Source organism: Nilaparvata lugens, chromosome 2, assembly GCF_014356525.2.
Source record: "Nilaparvata lugens isolate BPH chromosome 2, ASM1435652v1, whole genome shotgun sequence".
In the NCBI taxonomy this organism is placed as follows: domain Eukaryota; kingdom Metazoa; phylum Arthropoda; class Insecta; order Hemiptera; family Delphacidae; genus Nilaparvata; species Nilaparvata lugens.
This window is the reverse complement of record NC_052505.1, coordinates 49,729,207-49,753,685: the sequence shown is the minus strand read 5'-3', so window position 1 is coordinate 49,753,685 and position 24,479 is coordinate 49,729,207. Positions and strand designations below refer to the sequence as shown.

The 24,479-nt window shown below is 35.4% G+C and overlaps 1 protein-coding gene across 3 annotated transcripts in view; it reads right to left on the bottom strand.

Annotated features, from left to right (window-relative positions):
* Window positions 1-20,115, bottom strand: part of LOC111055674 (calcium-activated chloride channel regulator 1) — a 134,627-nt gene extending 114,512 nt beyond the window's left edge. For 2 of the 3 annotated variants that reach the window (XM_039421416.1, XM_039421417.1), the window contains exon 1: window positions 19,674-20,114. In XM_039421416.1, coding sequence (XP_039277350.1) covers window positions 19,674-19,835 — 162 coding nt within the window. In that variant the 5' untranslated portion in view covers window positions 19,836-20,114. Of the gene's footprint in view, window positions 1-19,673 lie in introns of all 3 variants that reach the window. The other variant, XM_039421415.1, reaches the window with a different exon arrangement.
* Window positions 20,116-24,479: the final 4,364 nt, after the last annotated feature.

Below are 24,479 nucleotides of genomic sequence, written 5' to 3'. Positions count from 1 at the left end.
ACAGAATCTCTAATTTATTATTCATGGATGGTCGTCAGTTTATCTAATAGGCTCATTACATGTCCGGTTAAGAGTGGGTGTTACCAACACTATTTAAATCTGCTCACTTCTATTGTTATTTTGATATTCAATTCGCTAGATTTATTCATTTCTCTAGATTTCCGCTTAACATGATGATATGAGCTTCCGCTGATGCTGTGATAACGATAAGTTTCCAGGATTCGTAGAAGAGTTGGAATGATTATCATCATTAATGATTGAATGATCAACGTACAGAGAATTATTCCCAAATAACATTGTTTTAAACATGCAAATTTAATTGAAATTTATATGCTGCAGGATGGATGATTTTCAATGATTGCAAACAACCACCACAGTAAATAGAGAGAGCTAACATTGGAGTGTAAACATGTAGAATTATTTGAGTGACAGAACAGTACATTTGTAATATTAGTCCAATAATACAGAGAATTCTGCTATTATTGACTCTGGAATCATGCCGGTGTTTGAATAAACAAGGACAGAACTAGAATGTTATTGGCTATTGCATTGCTTTCATCGGCCTGTGTATCATTTGATCTTTGCCTGTGATGATGTATCGAGGGATTAGGATTAGCGCAGGTACGTCTCTGTAATCCCACTCTGTACATTTATCAGTGGAGATCTGGATTCTTTTCAGTTACACGGCAGTCAACATGCAAAGTGTTTGCTTGTGGTCGTGGTGAATGTTCCCCTGAGGCTTTTCGTCGCAATAGTTTCTCGTTTTAGAAGTGCTGTCACGGTAGCAAACACACAGACACGTAGCACTTTTATTTCTCCTCACACCGAACTGTTTGATTTTTTCTGAGCCGAAAGCTAACAAACACAGGTGGTGGCTTTGCTGGGATGTTGACAACTCCAGCCTGTTTGCAGGCAGCTTTCCTATGCAATGCGATGCGCTGCGGCCGGTATCCAGTAGGCAGTAACTAACCACTCAGCTTGCGGCTCAAAATGTGCACCTAAAATATTTGTTTGTAGAAAACAAAGGCTGCAAAAGACCAAATCGACATGTAGTTTGCAATGAATCTTGAAGTAGAAAGGGGGTAGGCTATTCAGTTGGCAAGAACGGAGTAATAAGCACGAAAAAATACCGTAATCAATAAGCGGTTGCACCCCAATTGTAATGACCCCAGTTCTTTTTTATAATCTTAGACAGCAAACGATTGAGAACAATATTGTATTGTCTTCGTTATAGCTGATGCCAGATCTAATTTGCACTAGAAACAGCAAATATTCTCTCGAAGATAAAACACCTGACCACAAAGATTGGAGTTTTGCAATATATTATCATAATAATAATAATAATTGATTGATTTGCTTTGTTATTGGTATTCGAACATATATGAAGCCTTCAATAATGAATTATTATTATTCATTATGTGTTCCATTCATTGTACGCAGCCCCTTTATAAGAATGGAGGTTTAAAATCGGTTCAATAAGCTTAGACAGAAATTCAATCTGTAGTGGAAGCCTTACTAAAGTTCAGCTACAGTAATAATGCTTGGAAGGTATCATAATACAGTTTGAGCATGTATATGCGAAACCTTTCTTTTGTTCCTATAACATATAACATATAACAGATAACTGATAAATGCAAAACAAACTTCGATAGAAATGAATGAAATATATGAATGGCATACAATTTGAAAGTAAATGATCGAAAATAGCAATCAGAATACTGACGTCCCAAGATACTCTGTTATCGTATTTCTATTATTACAAGTTATGAATATCTGGTGATGGAACAAGAAAAACGTTGGAAGTAACTGAAAAGATTAGGAAGTGATCAAAACTCGAAAAGTCGGAGTGTTGACGTTAATACTTTTTTAATATTATTTATTCGCTAGTTTTGAAGATTCATAACTTTCAACAGAATTACAACTTGAATGCTGCAATTTTTATGAAAAAAACAATGAGTTTTGAACTGAATTCATGTCTATTATCTAATCCAAGCAGCCATCTCAACAAGAGACGTCTGTTACAATGACATTTACTCTCCAATTACCAGCGTGAACTTTAAGATAGACTCGAATTATACAGAGAATTACGATAAGAACTGGTCCCATGGGGAGATGAGTAGAAACTTTGTTCATAAATAATTCCACGTTGTAAGAGTCCATTAGTAAGTGAAATTACCAGTGCTTGAGTGGAAAAATGTCTCCTGGTTCAAAATGAAGTAATTATTTTCACAGCGTTCCAAGGACGACAGAATACAATCTCTAATTAGAGAGTACTTCCTAATAGTCTCAGCTGATATAAAGATGCTTGAGCCCATGTGGAAGCACCAGTAAATAATAAATCAATTGCTGAATTATTACAGAAATAATTACAACAGAAAGGATACCGTAAGATTATTAATTTCAAGAGTTCTTCAACACCCTGGACAGGACCTAGTTGATATTTATAACGAATTATACTGCTTCTGAATTTATGGCTGGAGCTAATGTCACCGACTCCATGGGAGATGGAAGCATGCTGTGAGATGGAATGCGTTCCTTGTTTGTTGTGCATTGGGCTGAACATAATTCATAGAGAGTAAAACTTTGAAATCCAATGCGAAAAAAATGGTCAGTAACCTGCAGCAATCGTTTCTATTATCTTGATAAACATTGTTTCAGATGATTCGTTGAGATATTGTATGCTGAAAGATACTTAATTTCCATAAGAATTTGATTCAGTATATTACAAAGAGTTCTAGATCACTAAATATGGAGCGGTTATACAATCTACCCCTCAAGATAACAGCCTCACATAATTTTCAATCATTTAAACCAGAAATCAAGTTTTTAAACTATTTAAAATAGATCTCTTGTCAAAAGCGATATTATGGATTCAAATCTATATCAAAATTTAGATCTGAATCAAAATACTCGTATCTCGTTTTGAGTGATTTGAATGATATTATTAGGATGAGTAGAGAATAGGAGAGATTTTTCTGTTTTCACATAAAAGAGTACAGTAGTCTACCAACAAAGTTTTTATGCAATAGAACAGCTACCTACTTTGAAAAATCATCGGATTCCAGTAACAGGTGGCTCATTATACTATAGCATCATCCTTTGGGAGATGAACTACTTGCTGTGGTGCGTATTAGCATTCAGATAGACAAGGCGGGAAACGAAGAGGCCATAATCCCACACTTTTATTATTAAACGGCCGGTTGGAATGATATCGTTTGAATTTCTAAATTCGGCCATTATGTAAATCGTAATAGTGTAATTCGAAACAAGAAACGGCTGGGGTAGTGTGTCTTGAATGATTGGCCAAAGAACAAGACAAGGACAAGGACATAGGACAGGTGGAAGGAAAGGAGACGAGGAATACAGGATTCACGCATAGAGCGGCGTGGGAGTTGGTTGGTGTGGTGGTTGAACGATTGTTTCCTCCCTAATTATCGGACTAGCTCGCCAACAAAACTATCCCCCCCCTCCGTCATAGATGCAATACCGCCCAAGCCTTTGGCCTCTTCACAGATCATTACTTGGTCCTGAAGTTCGCGCGCCAGTACAACAAGAACAGGACCACGAAGAAGAAAAAGAAGAAGGAGGAGGAGAAGGAGAAGGAGGAAGGAGCTCACGAACCGAGTCGAGCAGGAAGAGACTGAACTTGAGGCAATCTATCATTGCTCACTAGAAAGGAAGGAGACTATCACCCAAAACTAACCAACAACTAGACTGGCAAAGAGAGGGATGACATCACGTACGATGTTATCTATACATAACATACATTACTTATTTACACACACACACACACACACACACACACACACACACACACACACACACACACCACACACACACACACACACACACACACACCACACACACACACACACACACACACAACACACACACACACACACACACACACACATATATATATATATATATATATAATATATATATATATATATATATATATATATATATATATATATATAGTGATTCCAAGGTGGGTGAGATTAGTGATCCAAGATGGCGGACCAGATTTTTAAAGTCATTGTAAAGTAGTTTTTTAAATTTTAGTAGGATCCCCAATCAGACCCACCGTCAAATTACCTTTGTATATGAATATATTAATCCGTTCTCGGACTTTTCACCCACTCTGTATATATATATATATCTATATATATATATATATATATATAGTGATTCCAAGGTGGGTGAGATTAGTGATCCAAGATGGCGGACCAGATTTTTAAAGTCATTGTAAAGTAGTTTTTTAAATTTTAGTAGGATCCCCAATCAGACCCACCGTCAAATTACCTTTGTATATGAATATATTAATCCGTTCTCGGACTTTTCACCCACTCTGTATAATATATATATATATATAGATATATATATATATATCTATATATATATATATAGATATATATATATATATATAGATATATATATATATAGATATATATATATATAGTGATTCCAAGGTGGGTGGTCCAAGATGGCGGACCAGATTTTTAAAGTCATTGTAAAGTAGTTTTTTAAATTTTAGTAGGATCCCCAATCAGACCCACCGTCAAATTACCTTTGTATATGAATATATTAATCCGTTCTCGGACTTTTCACCCACTCTGTATAATATATATATATATAGTGATTCCAAGGTGGGTGGTCCAAGATGGCGGACCAGATTTTTAAAGTCATTGTAAAGTAGTTTTTTAAATTTTAGTAGGATCCCCAATCAGACCCACCGTCAAATTACCTTTGTATATGAATATATTAATCCGTTCTCGGACTTTTCACCCACTCTGTATAATATATATATATATATATATATCTATATATATATATATAGTGATTCCAAGGTGGGTGAGATTAGTGATCCAAGATGGCGGACCAGATTTTTAAAGTCATTGTAAAGTAGTTTTTTAAATTTTAGTAGGATCCCCAATCAGACCCACCGTCAAATTACCTTTGTATATGAATATATTAATCCGTTCTCGGACTTTTCACCCACTCTGTATATATATATATATATATATAGATATATATGTTCAAGTTTATAAGTTTGTATCTCCAGAGCACTATTGTAACTCGAACATTGTATTAGTATCATTACTACAGTCAAGCTTTATGTGATTTCAATCAATTTCAAGCTTATTGGAGTACAGAGTTCAAATGAATACAGTAGCCTAAATGAAAATAGGCATAATACAACAAGTGCTGTAACAGAGCGTTGAGAGCAATTTCTTTGTCGTCTTTCAAAATATTTGAAAATGTTATGAACGGTTATCCTCTTTGCAGATTTAATTGATTTTTGGAAGTGTGAAAAATGAGGAAATACAATGAAAGTTGTCTGAAGAATATAGAAATGAGCAGCAAGTAATAAAAACATATATGTTCCATTTTACAGCCTTGAAATGTAATAGCCTAATGTTCTTCTTTAATAATACTTTTGCAGGTTATTATTCCATAGCCATTGCATCTACTTCGTGCAGTTTGAGTTACGCAACGAGAACAATTTGAAGGAAAATGTTCATATTTCCCATCAGTGTGGAGGCATTTCAATTACAGTTGAGTATTTTCAATAGCGGGAAGATCTAAGACTTGGAGGATGAACGAAGAGATGAAGCTGTTTCATTTTTCATTATTGTTCGATTGATTGGAAATTGGAAACTTAATAAAATAAAAGTGCAGATACGCTCCGGTTAAGCTCCAGCATCGAACCGATAACTAGCAATTTATTCGTTTCGATTCGCGCAGCTCAACAGCAGAACAGGACCGACCAGTACTCCTTCACCTCAGCAGTAACGACTTTTTACTTTTATTGTCGGTTACGCCAGCAATAAAAGCCTGGCGCAATATGAACGCCTGCTTATATTACACAGAAATTTTCCGAGTTTTTCGAGAAGTTTTCCATTAGAGGCACAGTCGGCTTCAACTGCAGAGTATCGTAAACGTATTTTCAGACGCTAAATTTGAAAATTATTACAGCAATAATCGAGGCTTATAGGCGACGTTATAAAAGAAAGGAAGCAAGTAAGGCTGTGGATATCTGGGCAGACACCACGGATAGTGTGCGATGGCTGAGCCTGAGCCAGAGCAATGAAACAGTCGACAGTCGTATGCGTGACAATAATCAGACATGACATTCATAGGTCACTAAAAAAAGAGGATCCAACTTCGACTTCAGCAGAAATTGGAAAAATAAGCCGAGTATATCGATAAGTGTATCCTACTTCCATACAGGAACAAATATATTTATGTGTAGTAGAGAAAGGACCTTTGGTTATGAAAGATACCCTTCTTCAAATGCAAGTGCTGTAGTCAATTATTCCAGGATTATTGTAGGAATGAATCATTATTATTTTATTATTTAGCGTATGGCAAATAAACAACACAAACTCATGAGTCTCAAACGCCTACATATACACTGTATACTTCCATTTTCTTTGAGATGTTGTGTAGTTAGTTTTTGGTCAGGAGAACATGAGTTTGTTTGACCGCCATTATTTGCTAGCCAATTTAGCGTTAACCAATGTGCACCATTAGGAGGCGAACTAGCGTTACACATATTTCAGTTATAAAAACTTATTGCTGACAATTTCGAGGTTCAAGATGGTTGAAGCTCAATCTTTCAATTTTCACAAAAAAAAGCATTTTCAAAACCATTTTCACCATTACGAGTGTCCAAAATTGCTTAAAATTGTAAATTATCACATGAAAACAATTCAACTATAGAAATTCTGTTTGAAATTTGCACAAAAAAATGAATCTTCAATTAATACAGTCGATCGAGGCTAATGAAACAGTAATATTTTATTATTGTCGAGAAATGGCCTCTTGTATTCAAGCGATATCTGAGTACAAGAATGTGAAAATGTGAGAACGACCTGCAAATACGGAGAACGTTCATTTGAATATTACAGTATGGTGTTAAGATATGGAGGCATGCTGAAGATAATCAATTAAATCAGTACATTGATTGTCATTATGGAGTATGTTGAATGGGGAATAAGGATTACATTCGCCCTCTCAACTGAGAAGTTTGAATATTGTGCTACAAATCATCCACCAAGCTACCTGGATTGCCGTTCATGTCTACGAAACTCGACCCAAAAAATAGGTCATGGAATGAAGAATAGTGGAGCGTAGATAATGAAGGTATATCTTCACCAAAATCGTATATATCTCAGGACTGCTACGAATAATATTGTTGCGATTATTCGAGTGCAGCACGAAACAGGCTGAGTTGAAATTGATTTATACGACGCTATAACCTTCCACAGCCCACTCATTCCGCTGAGGTTTTCGCTACTTTGAATATAGATTTTGTTCGCTTGTTAAACCTCACTATTTGAAACAGATTTATTCCGGGGATCAGTCACTTATTCGAGTAAACAAATGAGGCAATCAATTCCCGCTGTTCGGCTAAACGAGAACTGAGCCAGCAATGCATCAAACTGCTCTAAAGAGGTTTTATGCAAGAAAATGCCCACTTCGAATACATTGACAATAATTGGTTGTTCCAAGCTCAAAAACAGATTAATCATTGTGAGATTCCATTCTATTACTAAGTCCCCCCCGCCGTGACAATTGAATCATTTTTGGAGGTTTCCATAACATCTACAGGACTATAATACATTACGCTTCAATTCAGTGAGTTCGAGTGTTCAAACGTTTGAGAAGTAGAAAATTCATTTTGTAGTAAAGTTTATGATAGTATTGAACGATGAATTTTAAATTGTCATAATGGAAGGTGGAATTACTCCATAAGATAGGTTAACGTGAATTCCAGTCATAAGGTAGCACCAATTGTTTTAGGCTATTCTGTCTGAAAATTTCAGTTTGAAACGGTGATGTTATCCACTTGATCTACTGAGTATTTCTTGTATTAATCGCCCACTTTGCAATATTACGGAGAATATTCTATAGAAAGTAGTGATAATACATTTGTGTGTTATATGAATATGTTATGCGGATTAGCTTCATTACTATGAAATAACGATTCTGATCAATGTGGATAAGTGTTAATGCTCAATAATAGGGATTACAGTTTATTAAGCCATATTGTCGTGAGAATAATAGTGAATCATTTTTCACATTTACAAACTTTCTTTGAAGTATTAACCTTGGGAGTGTATTCTCACCCAATGTGAGTAAAGTTGTGAGCGTGGAGTTGTAACTTGTGGGAATCATCCATGACGTCGCTATCATGGAAATTACCATTAATTTGGGATTAATTCATAGATTCTTATCCATGAATACAGGACACTCTTAGATCCTTGTTTTACTGGAAGAATATGGGTTCGTTAATCTAGTTATTTGGTTGATGAATATGATGCATTTTATAGCTACTCAAATATATTTTTCCTACTGCACAATTTGCAGTAGAATGTCGAATATTCTTTTTATTGCTTTACATTATTGTATTTGTGATGTTAGATCATATTACATGTTCATTACTTATATATTAAATATTGTCTCGTCATTTTTGTATAATCTCACATTATTGTACTTGAAATGAAAATTGTTGTAACTGTTGGAAATCAAATAAATAAATATGAAACATTTGTCTCCCAACTTTGTTCTGTATTCAATTTTTAGTGTACAGTAATTGAATTTATCCTTCAATTGAAGATCGAACCAGTTCCTATAGTTGCTGTCCATGAATATTGATGAATCAGTTCCTTAAATATTGGTGGGAATGAATAACCGATACTTGATGCAGAGATAATGTTGTCTACTGTACGTAATGTTCGACGTTACACGTTAGACGTCAAACTTATTGGCAGCTGGGACAAACCATAATGCGTTGGGGATGAGCCAGCCAGTGAATAGCTGTTTCATGCAGAATATTCGCTACACGTGAAAGTCTCTATCGAGTCAGGACCTGGGTGTTTTGTGCAAATGGAGCGAGCGCTAAGATAATGTTTCACTGGCAAATTTTTGCATGGCGTGGGGAACATGCGGATGGGGGCATGTGTTCTCGGGAGCTACGTCAGCTAACGCTCAGATCAAGAAAACTACATGGTATATGGAGAATGAGGAGGAGGAGGAGGAGGAGGAGGAGAAGGAGGAGGAGGGAGAAGTTGATAAGTGGAATTGATAGCTGAGCCTGGAAAAGGCGCGTTTCGTCAAGCTTTAGCCTCAGGTAGTATCCATCAGCCAAGTTGTACGTGTAGGCTCACGGAATTCTGTGTGATAAACTTACTATACGTGGAATAGCGTCCTATCTTCCATACAGACGAAACTATACGGCGTTGTCCCGGGATCTATGAACGAATTTCCTATAAATCCGTCTCTTCTTTCGCTTCCAGAGCGGTTGACTTCAACCTTCAACGCCAAATCATAGCAAACCTTTCAAGCTGCCTGCCAGCTCAAACCGAGCCTTCACCTTTTTATAGCCCTGTGGCTGTGATGATGAACAACAATCCCATAGTCTGGATTAAAGGCAAAAGACTCTTGTCCAGGTGTGTGACAGAGCGAGAACGATTTTTATTTGCTCGAATGAATATGCAAAGGTCTCTCCTCCGTTTCTAACGATAACGATTTCTCCGCTCTTGATTCCTGTTTCCATACAACAGGCACATTTGAATTCATAAACGGGATTACGTCCTTTCACGAAAGAACAATGGTAGCGTAGGTGTGAAACCATGTTAAGCTCAGAATTCGAATCGAGCCATCCCATCTTTGACGTTGTGTAGCCTGGTTAATGTCATTCATTCCACGGTATCCAGTATGAACGCTATACAATAATCCAAATCCGATGTTAAAACCTCACGTAGTACACTTTAGCTATTCCATATCCCACATTGTGAAGTACAGAATTATGAATTCAAATTCATCCACTGTTCAACTACAATCTGTACAGTCTGTACATACAATCTCTCTTCGAAAACCATGGTTCTTTAAACCATGGTGATGCACTAGCACTAGCATTTTGTGAATCGCTTTTTAGTGCTTAACTACATGTAATTCAAAGTATTATCTGCAAAATGGATGCGAGTTCATAAACCTTTATAGTCATTATTGGAGGATCATTAACATTTGCTTTTACTATTGATAATTTTTTTCAACCTCATCAAATCCTAATAGCTAATATCCGTTTTTGAAGTGGTTTTCACATAGTCAGTTACACATATATTTATTGATTTTTGTTGCCCAGAGGAGTTAGAGGAGCACAAATCATGCTCAAGAAACAAGAAAAGAGGGAGACACAATTAATTTAGAGAATTTGTAACGTAGCGCAGTTGTCCGTCAGTTTCATCAAGGTCGCTGTCTTCGCTAGACATGTTTCCTATTTCCCAGTCCGATTTTCCTTCCATTGCGGCCCTTCCGATTTTTCCACGTCAAGCCCAACATCTTCTTCTCTTCCTCTATTCCTCTTCCCATGTTTCTTGGGTTCTGTTCGCGCTACCTCTGCCTCGTCCCTTCCTTTCCGATTTTCCGCTACAGCCAATTTGTTAGGAAACATGCCGTGTCTCCAATACAGGTCTTTGTTCAATGTCCACGACGAACAGGCGATTCTCCTTCAACTACAACACTACCCTCAACACAATTCTTTACTATCATTCAGGTGCCATTGTGCTCTTATAATTGTCTCTTCTACTTTCATTTTTCTATTTCCAGATTCTGCCCAACATATTGTAAAGGGTCCTGATCTGATCCCAGTTAGATCCATAGTGGAAGCTAATTGGAACTTGAGCTAAGCATTACTAAATAAAAAATTCTCGCTTATTCTATTGAAACGTCATTAAAATTTGGTTCCAAATGATTTTCGATTTTGATTCGATGAATTCCATCCATTTCCAGACTCTCAAAGACCTACTATTGCACACTTGAAATTCCTTTTTATTTTTAATTTAGTAACTTCAAATTGTTTCAAATTGCTACAGTATAATATTATAATTTATTTGTTGTAGGTATAATAATAGTACAATTCCAACTTGAAAGTGCTTAAAAGTCATGCTAGCCAGAGATGATAGACGCCCTATTGCTAACGGTTGTGATGAACTAATAAGTTTTTCACATTTAGCATGTTGTTAAAAGTTACAAATGGAATGTAAATCAGAAATCATCGTGATATGAATCTTCTGAATACTCAAAACATACAAGAAAGAGCAATAGGTTTTCAAAATTTTATTTCAAGTTGATATGAAGGTCCTTGTGAAAAAATCAACATTTTTTGTAGCGGAAAGTTTTCACCTAATACATTTTGATCTTACTTTACAAAATTATCCACTTATTGAAACTCACAAACAAACAAGTGAAAAAGCGATAGGTTTCTGAATTTGCAACGTCAAACAGTATTATTCCAACGAGGAAAACGTTGAAAACTGAAAGCGCACGAATATTCATGACAGGGAAAAATTTGCAGAAAGGTGAGGAATTAAAAAGGGTCTGAGTGATATGCTGCCGCTGCAGTCAAAACAGGGGAAAATTCTCGGTTGAAGGGTACTCTCGAAATGTGGTCGCATGAATGCAAAACAAAACTTGCTCGCAGCCATTGCTTTGATGCCGTTGCTGTCAAGAGCCATGACACAAGAAAAATACTCGGACAGTGAGTCGGACGTGCTGCACAGCGAGCATAGAGCACATATCCCAAATTCACCTTTACAACTGTCATCGATTTGAAAAAGGATGGCACTTATTCAAAACCCACGTTTAATCCCTTTCGAAAGATTAGTGGAATTTTCCCACAACAAAGCATAAAACTTCGCAAGTATTTATAGAAAAAATCAACCTTATCACAAAATTTATCAAAGTCAACTCCCTTGTATCAATTCAATCAGAATTTTGACTCGAACAGTTTGAGTAGTTACATGTTATTGATATTTTCTGATTCAAGTTTCTTTCATGGTAATAGAAAAAAGATAAGATTTCACAATGGAATTACTGGTACATCTTAGTGATATGTGACTGTCGCACATCTATGAAAGTAAAGTAATTGCAATTACTTGGTATTCACAATTCACATTACAATAGTTGTCTGTAGCTCTTCTCGTTGATCTACAGTAGTAGTTTCATCAAAGTAGTTCAGTTTTCTGAGTCAAAGCGCTTCGTGCTTACACTCACGAATTTACTTTTGGATGGACAGATTCTTCCAAACTGTCCATATTGGTTTTGCATATATAGAACTTGGAACTTGTCGACCAGCAAAGTGCGTTCATAGACACATCGTTACGATAAATATTTGAGAATCATACTGATACAGCCGGTTAAGTTGATTGTGCATTGGGAAGTTCGAATAATATTAATAACTACGGGAGTCATATTACTGGAGAATGAACAATAAAATGATGGAAAAGGACATGATTCCTCTTAATTGAAAAAAATATTGGGCTCCTCGTAATTACCAGCATTAATGACTGGACATTCTCTAAGAAGCAATAAAACAGCAAAAATTTCAGATCACGTCTTCTTCCAATTGTAATAAAAAGGTAATTACAACACACAGAACGGTAGCTTTGTTTCTACCAAGCTGAAAATATTGCCTCTTCGCTTTGCTTTCTTTGTAGGACAGAGGAAAAAACGTTTGTATGTTGGGAAGGATGCCGCAAGCCTCGGCGGATTCACTTAATTAGAATTGAGAATTCCATCAAAGCTATGCAGTTAATGATCATCTTGTAGGTGCTCTATCATTAAAAAAGTTGTTCAAATTCAAGAGGTAAAATGTATTACACAATAGTTTCAAGAAGAATGTGGAGACTGTTATGAAGTGTGCTTCTTCGTATATATGAAAAATGTTACTTGCGATTGTAAATTTTTAGAATGATGAAAACTCACATTGCGTACAAACTATGGCAAAGAGAACTGTGAATATCAATTTGACGGCTTGAAATGTAGAAACGTCTATCTCTATGATACATAATGAACCACACTAAAACAAAATTTAACTTGTGATTGATCGCTAACTTCTTTTAATTGCTAATCAATAAGTTGTTTTATGGTTCTTCCAGTGTAGCCAATAAACGGCTAAATATAAGTTTATTGTTCCTTAATATCCTCAATAATTTACAACAAAACTGCATTACAACTTCAAATAATAAAGAATGTATCATAAAGAAGCAGAAACAATTCATTTGATTAAATGCAAAGTCTCTTAGCAAATGTGATTTGAACACATCTTCATGACTGGACTTAAATGAGAGCGAATAGATAGAATAGAGCAAAGTAGTGCTAATGATAATTCCTACAGTTTGTAATAGGATGAAGATTACACTGAGGGCAAATTAGTTTGCTTTTCAAGTAGATGTTCCTAGGGTGCAGGAATGTGTATTTTCAGCTATTGCAGGACTTGAAAAGGGAAGAAAAAGCCAGTTGAAGCTGCAGGTGAGCTTAAAAAGCTTCACATCGTCGCGCAGGGACTTTTGCAACTTAAGGAACGTCACAGCGAAGGGTTAGAGACAGTGAAAAAGCGATAAGAGCCTTGGGGAGAAAAATGATTCATGAGATCTCTCAAAATGAGAACGAGAAAGGGCACACTGAAAAATGGAATTTCCCTAGATATTTTAAATTCTGTTTTGAACTCAACCTTGATAACCCGGGGAATAGAAATCTTCTATTCCAAGATGAATAAGATGGAGGCCTACCACGAAGAGAGAATGAGCGTTGACCGAGCGAGACATTTCCTCAGAGTACATGCATATTTTATACAAAATGTGCATTCTGTACAGAAATTTCAACTTTTCTATCACCTTGATCGAACAATGTTCATAAAGCAACGAGGATTATTCATAACCGTCAAAGAAATAACAAAGACAATATTCTCAACAGAAATCAGAGCTTTATAATAATAGTAGTAATAATAAATACAGAATCAGCATTCAGTAGTACTGCTTCAGACCAGAAAAAAATTAAAATGATAATACATTAATAGTAATTGACAAGTGTATAATTTCAGCTTTGAATTTCAAATTCAATTGCCTGAATTTGTGATACTAGGCACTCAAAAGCTGTGAGGTTTTTAATTATTCTATAATATCACTAGAAACCGCGAGTCATAATACAAATTATAAACATAGTATAAGTGACTGCATAGGTTCCACAGGCTGAAGTAGTCCCGCCGGTGCAGTGAGACATACATTTTACATTTCACTGAGAACGTAGAATCAGTCGAATTAAATGCTTCTCCACTGTTTAATATTATTGAGAGTAATGTTATAAAATTAGTTATATCGGTTATCAGAATTATTATATAACACCACAATTCACAAACTCTGAATTGAATAGCAAATAATGAATGATTTGCACCTGTATAGCGCCACCTGTAATATTTTGCTCCAAATAAAGCATCAGCACCAATGCTTTTGAATCTGAATTGTGAATTTTAAAGAAGCTGTTTAGGGTTTATTGAGCGTGTATTCGAACGATTTTAGTCTTAACACAAAAATGTATTATGGTGTAACGATGACAAAAACCGACTGTAGCTTTATCTTTATTGGCTGCAGGTTTAACGGTTTGAAACAAATGGGTTGAAGCTTTTCCACGAACCTATTTTTTCCACTCACTGAAAGGCTTTTACTGGCTCCGGATTACTTGAAATATATATATTATATATATTGCCCAGGAAGAATACGGTATGCTTTCCCGGTAGCTAAGAAGGAGTCAGGAGGTTCTTGGAGTGAAACATATAAGCCTAACTACAACATTTTACAACCAAAAGAAGGAGTTGAATTGATTATTATTGATGTAACGTATCTGGAGATCTGTTTGGAACAATTAATTACGGAGTACATGATTTAACAATACTATTACCAGTTACTTTTTTCCACACTTCCTACAAAATTATTTACTAATATCTTTATTCAGAAGTGAATCGTCCGCCTAGTCTTGCTCACTGCCAAATTACATGATCCGTATTTCACTTCCTCTACTCGAAATTGGTACAGAGAGTAAATTGTATAAGTTTTATAATTTATAGAATGTGAAGTGAATATTTTTTATAATAATTATATTTATAGACTACATGTCATGGGTTACAAAGTAACTTCGACAATCGAAATGCAGTTTTATACACAAAAATAATTACAAATAACCTAGTGAAAACAATATTCATAACTATGAAAAAACATTCATAAATAGCTAATTATAGCTAATTACCTCTGTAATTAATAATTATTGATGATCATCATAAAAATCCACTTCATCAAAAATATAAGTTTTGATTCTAATTCATATCAATTCTGGACAAATGTTTTAATAGTTTGAGAATAGTAAAGTTGTTAAGCTATAGTTTTGATTGCCGACACTCACTGAACCAATGATGGATTGTATTGAGAACGAAATTTTTCTGCCAGCGAATAGAAATGGTTGTTCAAAAATTCTGTTGGAAAATCATATAATTGATATCTTCTACTCAAGATAATTAATTTTCAGACCCACCTCTTGACTTGCACTGTAATTAAAATCATTTTGTCAGTGACAGGGTAACACCGCTAAACGCGGCACCGCCCCACCCCCACCCGAACCCCGCGCAAAAGTCATCAAGCCATATTAATCATTTGAAGTTTTCGCTCTTCTGAAAATCAGTTGATTCAAGCTAACTAATTATATTCTTTTGGACGGACAGGAGTGTTATTAAAAAGCTTGCATTGCTGCTGTTTTAATTAAGTTCCTATGATCATGATAATCAAGTAAATGGTCAAGCATGATTCATAATGTATAGAATGGCACCAGCTAAAAAACTCAGCAGTATTCTGAATGAGTCTTTCACAGTTGTGTTTATTCTAGAAGCCTTAGAAACTATTTGATGTTACAATATCCGATATTGGATAATCAATAACTTTTTGTTTTGGAATAACAGAAATTTTGTTATGGAATTTTCAAATCATCAAAATAAATCAATGATTCATTACCATCCAATTACAATGCTATACTACTCGTACTATACTACCTTTTTTAAAATAAAGTAGAAAACGAAATCATAAAACACCAGAGTGATCCAAGCGATACAGTATAACTATTCTTCAATCAATAGCCTAACTGATTTATAATAGGATTGATTTCAATTCTACAAGCTGTAGAATTAGAATATCTACTGCTTCACGTAATCCTATAACCTGTATCAATATTTATCCTTTATCTCTGCTCCGTCCTATCGTATAAATTATTCTATTAACATTAATGAGTGCGAGTTTCACGTAATGCGTGCAATTAGGAGGTGATAATAATTATTCCGAGCATTATTTATTGATAAGTGAGCTGTTTAAATTATTGCTGTATCATGATGACACATAATAGTTATTTTATGAGAAGTGAATAATTCTTATTCCAGTAATAGTGTATTGTGAATCTGTTACTAAATCAATCACATTTGAATAATTCAGTCACCTCAGTAATCTACTAAGAGGTATTTTACATTCAAGTGGAAATATTACTACCTAGTAGTATTCCTCATAATCACATACTGAATTTCAAGTCTACTGAGTGTTAGTTATTAGCTATACAAAAGTTTACTGGCTTGGTACACTATTGTATAATACCAGTGTCGAATTAATACTTTTTTGCAATTAAAAATAGAACAACGAATATCAACAAAAACTATGATACGGTCACGAACTGTTACCCTGAGAATTTTCACTCCCACATTATCACATGTACAGTTCAGTCCTGCATAATACCCGAAGATATGCCGGTGAACTATAGAATTCGAAACACCTGTTCACATAGGCTTCCTTCAAACATTTTCACAACAAGAATAGAATGCCACCCACCTTTTGTTGGAACTCAAAACAAGAAATCCCCGAAAAAATTTCTCTACCTGAGCCTAGAAACTTTGTACTGTATCTGAAGGGGAGAATCTGGAAATTACTACGGGAAAAACTTCAAAAACTGAAATACTACTCGTAAAGAGGCAAGATAAATGTGGAGAGAGGATGGGAAAGCTGGGCCATAAACACAATTCATAACTCAAATATAAATATTAGTCTGCATTCGTAGAAAGAACACAACCCGATTTCTATTCAAAGAATTTTTAAGCTCTTAGGTTGATTTAGGTGCGTTTTATGGGTAGTAAAATTGTAATAAAAAATGTCTATCACTTTTGATTGCTATGAGAGGATTAATGTTAAGCAGGATGTTTTATGTTATGGTCTATGTATGATTGGTGGTATGGTCCTTAGGTCTGTTGCGATTGCATTTATCGCCATAAGATATTTTAAAAATTGTATAGCATTCCAGTAAGTTACTATCCGGAATATATTGTAATGATATGCTATTAAATATTTATACTTTACATGGAAAGCTACGAGGTAATAGTTCACAGCAACATAATCAATTTAAATATATCATATCAATTTGTATGGCTCCTTCCATACTTTAAACTGAATGAAGTACGATTGTTACACTAATTACCTAATGGTGTAATGATGTACGCTATAGTAAAAGTTTTACGTCAACTTAATATATAAAAGTGAACAAAATGTACAGGTATTATTAATGGGTAACAAGCAAAAATAGATTTATCACAAAGATAGATTTGTATCACAAAGAATTGTTATAAAAATATATTTTCTTACATTAATTAGTTAATGCTCATGTATACCAGATCATTGAGCATGGCTAACTCTGGTGTTAGCAGGACCGATGCTCCTCAAAAAGAATTTGAATGGATTATTTATATTATGGATTATTTGTATTCCTATCATACCATAAAATAACTGAAGCAGGGAACAATTGAAATCCTTGAGAAGCATTTTTGGGGATTTTGAAATATTTTAACAAAAAGCTTCAAATTTGGGTATTTTGCAATTCAATTACAACAATAGCTGTTGATATTTGAATAAAACAACGCAGAATTATTTTCTATCTAGTAAGAAATTCATAATATATTCCCATTTTGGTGTTAAAGTCTGAATAATAACTGAAAAAGAGTGAATTACAATAATATCCAAAGTTTTTCGGTGTACTTTTATGACATTAAATATTTCTCTATAAATTACAACATTCAATAATGCTTATTATTTTGTATTAAAATTTCGAGTGTATATTTTGCACGTTCTATAAGAAAGGTACGAAATGTTTTGGTTATTGAATAATAAAATGCCAAGTATTTAGAGGATTTACAAAATTGAATATTCAAGATGAGAATAAAGATAACGTTCATTATTTACGTATTCAGTAGAATTTATCAAATGAGTAGGAAATCAATGAAAAAATATTTATATAGAAGTGATGAGACTACGGAATATTTGAATTTGCACAGATTCTTTAAATGAATTTAGGAATTAACCAAGCTGTGGTGAATAACTAGGTTGGATTTTTACACTGATTGTGTTTCAAATGTAATGTCCAAGTACTTGGCTAGTTTTTTGAGATATTTCCAAAATTTCTTGCTATTTTGCAGCATTTAAATATCCGGTGAAGGCTAATTTATTATGTCAAGTAGAATTCACTTGGATTCAAAATAATTATATTCACTACAGAGCAATACTCCTTCCTAGTTGAACTATCTTATTAGTAAATTCTACTTTGGTATATTTCAATTTGATTTGGATGATTATTACACTATAATTATTGAAATTAATCAAAACAATTTTTTTAAATAATGAAAAATATTGAATTGATTGTAGTCAAAATTTTCTCCCATCTGATAACTCCATGTGGACCAGAGTTTTGTTTGAAAATGAGAATCCTACCAATCTATTCAGAATTATATAATTTTAAAGATGAGATGGCCATATTAATGAAATGGGTAAACATATTTCATCTTCATTATGAATTATTTTCCTTACGAATATCTTCAATAGACCACAAATTAACTCCTTGAGATGATTATAATAGATTATTGATTCATTATTCATTGGAATCGACATGATTCGGGAATGCTGTAGTCTCAAACTTTGGGCAGAGAAAACTTATACTTCATTCTCTGCTTTGGGTTGAACTTTCCGGTCCGTACTCAAATACGATTTCGTGAAGATCGCGTTCAAAATGCACTCATGACTAAGAAATTTTGTTCTGGGGAAAAATATTTTCAGAGCTCATTATTTTCTCACTGATAGATTTTTATAAATCAGGGTTCAATGGTTGCCTCTCATCAAATTGAGAGATTAGCAAAATCCTTATGTTGAAGTTTTTTGAACACTTCATCTGTATCAATAAAAGTCTCCGCTCAACTGAAAAATTCAATGATGAGCTTTAAAATCAGTTCATCAGTTGGTTACCGCCTATCGGTATACCTTACTTATTAGATACGCCGAATATTATGATATATTGTCCAGTATCGATTAAAAGGGCGCTTTTATGTTACAATATAATTTTCAACACATTATCATAGAAATCAAGAGTTTCCTGATCATCAAATCCAGAGGGACGTAATGTAAGATTCTAGTGTTGGAATTTGAAACTTCCCTCGGAACAAAACGGAATGATTTATAATTCTTTATGCAGTAATATTGTAGGTGGGAAAACTGCATAAAGTTGGTTTCAACTGAAATTTCTTGAAATTCTTAATTTATTCTATTCAGGGCTTGAAAATTTGAAAAGCAAGAACATGAGGGAATTTGTAATTTTTCCCAAGTTATTTTGAATGCCGTATACGTAAGCTGGTAAACATCAACAACCCCTTTAGAAGAAAAATTTACATCAACTGCCGCTTGAACATGTCATAGACCTACTGGGAACTTTCATGGCCAATTGTGAGATCGTCTGGTAACGTATGTAAATGAATGCACTGAACTAACCTCTAAATTGGTGAGAATATCCTTGCACTGGTCCTCGGGTACGGAAGGATCGACAGAGATCGTCAGTCCGTTGTAAACGCCGTTCTCGAACGTCACTGGATCGCCGAAAACTTGTCTGCCAAGTACAAACACACAGCACAAAAACAATAGTGGCATTGCCATTTTTTGAAACTGTTTAAAACGTCACTTGAACTTTGTTTATTCGCCGGTGTTTTTCTTCCTTGAGGTTGAAAAAAGGAGTTTTTTCGATGCGGAATCGATTGGCACAGTCACACGCTAGAGACCACTCGTAGTCATAGTAACCGAACAACACAACCGGAATCCATATGCATGCTGTTGCTGCGATCGCAAGAATAGCGTGAGAAATAACAGAGCTAGCACGCCACACTACGTGGCTGTCTCGACCACCACGCTTCGTCGCCAGAGCTAAACTGAATGCTGGCCGACTGGCGAAGCGGACGCCGCTGCTCACACACCCCCACCACCATTCCTCACCACCCTTCCCCGCACCATCATGTGGTTACCTGTGCGCGCGGCGCGGTCCCTACTAACAAACCGTACTATTATTACAGGCCGAAACGTTTACCAGTCCCAGAAAAGAATTATTATAACCGTGGCCCTAAACCCTAGAAATCGAAATGTTCCCATGAAATCGATTTTTGTCTTTATCCCTTGAAAGCCTGAATGCCCGGAGGAGGATCAGCAAGAACCCTCGGGCACGCTAGACAGCTAGACGACCTGTAGGCAACAAGACGGATTCCAAATCCTCTCCACTGACAACTTGTATGCAGCTAAGCATCACCACAACGTCACCGTGGTATTATTTGTAGTAGACAGCTGCTCTGAAACTCCGAAACTTATTTTCTTCATCTACGCTCCGCTTCTTCGCATTCCCTTTTGTAGCCCACATAAGCCGATTTCCATTTTTCAAAGAGTTAGCCACTTTTAAGCCGTCGTTCTTCTTGGTTCTTAATTCGGAGTAACCGCTTCGCTCAAAACATCCCTGCGCCCTTTGTCCTTTACTTAGTCACCTCTCGACACTTGACTCATCCCTTCTAGGCTTCTTATCTCGCACCGTCGACGACCAACAAATTCCAAACGGATTTTCCGGCGAACGCGCTCTCAACAGCTGAGGCGCATTTAGTTTTTATATAAATACCAACCTCTTTTCCACCATAAACCTCTTCAACCGTGTTTGGTTTCTCAAGTCTGGACCTATCGGTTTAATGTTGGATGGAATTCTACATTTTCAATGCACTAGAATGTAGTGTTCAAGACTCGTGGAATCCTTCGACAGGAGTATCTTGATTCCTTGATTCCTCTCGCTTGAAGAGCGACCAAGTTCTTCTTGAATCTATTGGGGAAAAATATTGGGATGATTTTTCATGCAGAGGACTGCAGTTTACATTTCAGCTATCAAAAAGTCACTCCATTCATTCATCCATTTATTGTACAAAATACTACAATCATAATATAATTATGACATTGAAGGAAAAACTAGGCTGATAAAATAGCTAGAAGAATAAAAGTTCTCTTTCATTAAATTCTACTTCAAATGCAGCAGTGTAGTGCATATAATCTATTTAATCTTTGGCTGGATAAGGTGAGAAGAATTACGTCAATGATCATATAGAAAACCAGTGTACTCCAGTGATAGTAAAAAGCTATAAGGACACTCTTAAAAACATGATGTCCGCTGTGGATGTAAAATATTCAACAAGTTGCTTGTTGTGCTATTCTTTCGAAATGTGTTTGAATATACTTTGATAAGCAATACTTACATCAATTGAACTGAAAGTTCCTTTATTTATAAAGACTCAAAATCTAACGAAATTGTAGTTTGATGGTGAAAATATTGAAGTAGTCAAAGACAATTAAGAAAACTCATAACCTAATTACATTGAAGGTTCAACCAATTTAATTGATAAACTCAGCTCAGCTCAAGAACTAGTGATTAGATTGGCAAACTCATCTCCATATTATAAGGCAGCACTGCTTTGTCAGTGCAAAGTGATACTAATTAACATGTAGGTCTGTGTTTGTGACTGATGTAAGCTAGAGGATAAGCTTCAAGACAGACATATCCAACCGCATTAGAGAAGGGTAGCTAGGCCTATTGGCCGGCTTATGTTCATCTGTCAATGCAGCTAAATATCAACTTAGCAATACGCAGCCTAACGAGTTTGAGTAGAGTGAGTAACTTACTCTGCCAATTAATAAAGTCTCAATATGTTCAAAGATTTTGTTGTTTCTGTATTATCATGATACAGTAGCTACAACATTTCTAAAAACGGATGAGTATCTCGAGATAACAAATAGACAAGGTTATTCAGGGTTTTCAATCGAAGTATAGACATGGTTTAAGTTAATTTTTGGAAACCGATTTTATTAATTTAGTTGTTTAATTAATTCATTGCTGTGTGGTAAGAATATTGAAACAGTTTTCCAATAAATACTAATCGGATCTGTTACCCAATTTCCAGATGCATTGACAATTGTTTAGAGATTTTCTCAAATTGTACGTTTCTCTTATTATAATTAATAGGATTTTATTTTCTCATTTCTTCATGCATAATCCTATTCTATCCACAGGGTTGTGTAGCAGAGAGAACCTGAAGTCTTAAATCTCCCCTTAATAAAGACAGTACTCCAATCAATTAATTCTACTTTGATGATTCAATGATATACACTCTTGAAATTATGATCGCAAACAAGACATCTGAGAGTCTTCAAGCTGAAAAATTAATGTCTATTAAATCTCCGAAGTTTATAGATACTTGCGAAGTCTATACTTATGAATGACTTTGAAATTATAATGATTTGAAATTTTCTCCGAACTCAAGTCAGATCTGTCTCATACATTTATGAAAAGTGGAATTTTGAAAGTACAGTACTTGTACATTCCCTAAAAATGTACTTTTCATATGAGTAATTATCATCTGTTGAGTGATATTCAACTGGGTAATACCTAAGATGGATAACAAAATAATCACCTACTATGCTGCTAAGTAGAAGAAATGCCCATCTCTCCTTGAAAATCATTTTTATGATTGTTGAGACAAAGTGTACATTGTGGTATTGAATTCTAATGACTTATAGAATGCTCAGTCTCAGCTTTATTTACTTAAGCTAAGGAGGTGGCTTGTTTCTTGCGCACTCTATTTATAATGGATTGAACGCAGACTACAGCTGAGGAGTTGGGTGGCGTTGAAAAGGCTACTAGAAAATTCCAGCATTTAATAAGAGAAGATGGATGGCAGCCAAGGCTAACCCTGGCTTGAAGGGCTCTTTATATTCATGTATCAGATTCACCTCACCACCTCATTTACATCTACATCAATACCATTCAGCCAAACTGAAAAGCAGAGCAGCGCTCTCCGTTGGCTTACCAATCTTACAACCAACTCAGACACGCAAATACACGACTTGCAACCCTCTTTTTTCTCTACTGTATTCTTTCAGAACTGAACTTCCTATCTGCTAGATTATTTTAACCCTTATACAGGTTTATCCTTTCTCCACTCAATCACCCTCTTTTTGATTATCGATCATTACTGTTTATTATCTCGCTTCATCCTCCTAGAAAAATATATTGTTCTTTCAATGATGTCAACTTCTCTTCCGGGGCATCGCCAATATAACTGTGAAATGCTCTTTTGATCATGATCATGAATAGATGCACTGTTTTATTAGGCAACACTTACCAAACTGCACCTCTCTATCGAGTACGTTTTCCTTTGAAAACTCCTATTTGGTCGTCGAGAAGAGCAATTGTAGGTTTTATTGCAGGTTTTAAAATGAAACGTTCGCCGGCTCCTCAAGTCTTTAGCCCACAATCGTGTTCCAGGAGCTCAAAGTGTTTATTCTGGTATGAACTTCTCCTCTATTCCCATGGTGCCGAACCAATTTATCGATTTTTCTCTTCTAACAAAGAAGCTTGAACGGTCCACTCCCAGATCAGGTCTGGAAAGCTCGTAACTTACTTCGCGAGCAGACTCTCTTCTAAAGCACTTGCTCTAAAAAGAACATGAAACAGATAAGAATATACTGATAAGTGGAGTCGTATAATATGAGTGAATTTCACCAACAAATTCATCATGCACCAAGTATATACATACACTCACTCAGGAGAATTATGTGAACAATATCAGGTTCATGTTTTAGCACCGTGCAATAAATCTCTTGCTTCGTTCGGAAAAATAGAAACTGTGACTTGAAGGTGGTCTATTCGAGAGACGAGAATTGTCAAGAAAACCTTATACCGGAGAACACTTTTCAAAACTTGGACAAACGCTAAGAAAGAAAAGCTGAGAGAGTATTAGGATGGAAACAGATCCCAAGCGACAAGTTTCTTCGTTCTTTGTTCGCGCTCTCTTATCCCTGTTCTGACTGGTCAGAAAATTTCATCTAGCAAACTTGGAAGGAAGTTTGAAGTCAATTAGAACGTAATATCAGATTATTTGACAATTTGGGATGTTAGCTCTCCTATCGATGAAGCTCTTTCTAAGAAACTATCTTCGGTTTCCTGATGATTGTTGGGAAATGCATTCAGGAGGTTTTCCCCACACCAATCATCCTTTGCTATCAATCAAAAATTATTTTACAAAATGAAGACAACAGAGAATAGCAAATAATTTTGAGTTTGTTGAAGTTGCTTCGGTTTCAAGTCATGGATACGCTGCGCTGCGATGCTCCAGTTTCTCTCCTCCTTGTGTCATTTTGATTTTATTTTCGCCAGCCCTGACTGTCTAGAACAAAACATTCCTATCCCGAGCGAACTGCTCTGGAAAAAGTTGTCCGCAAACT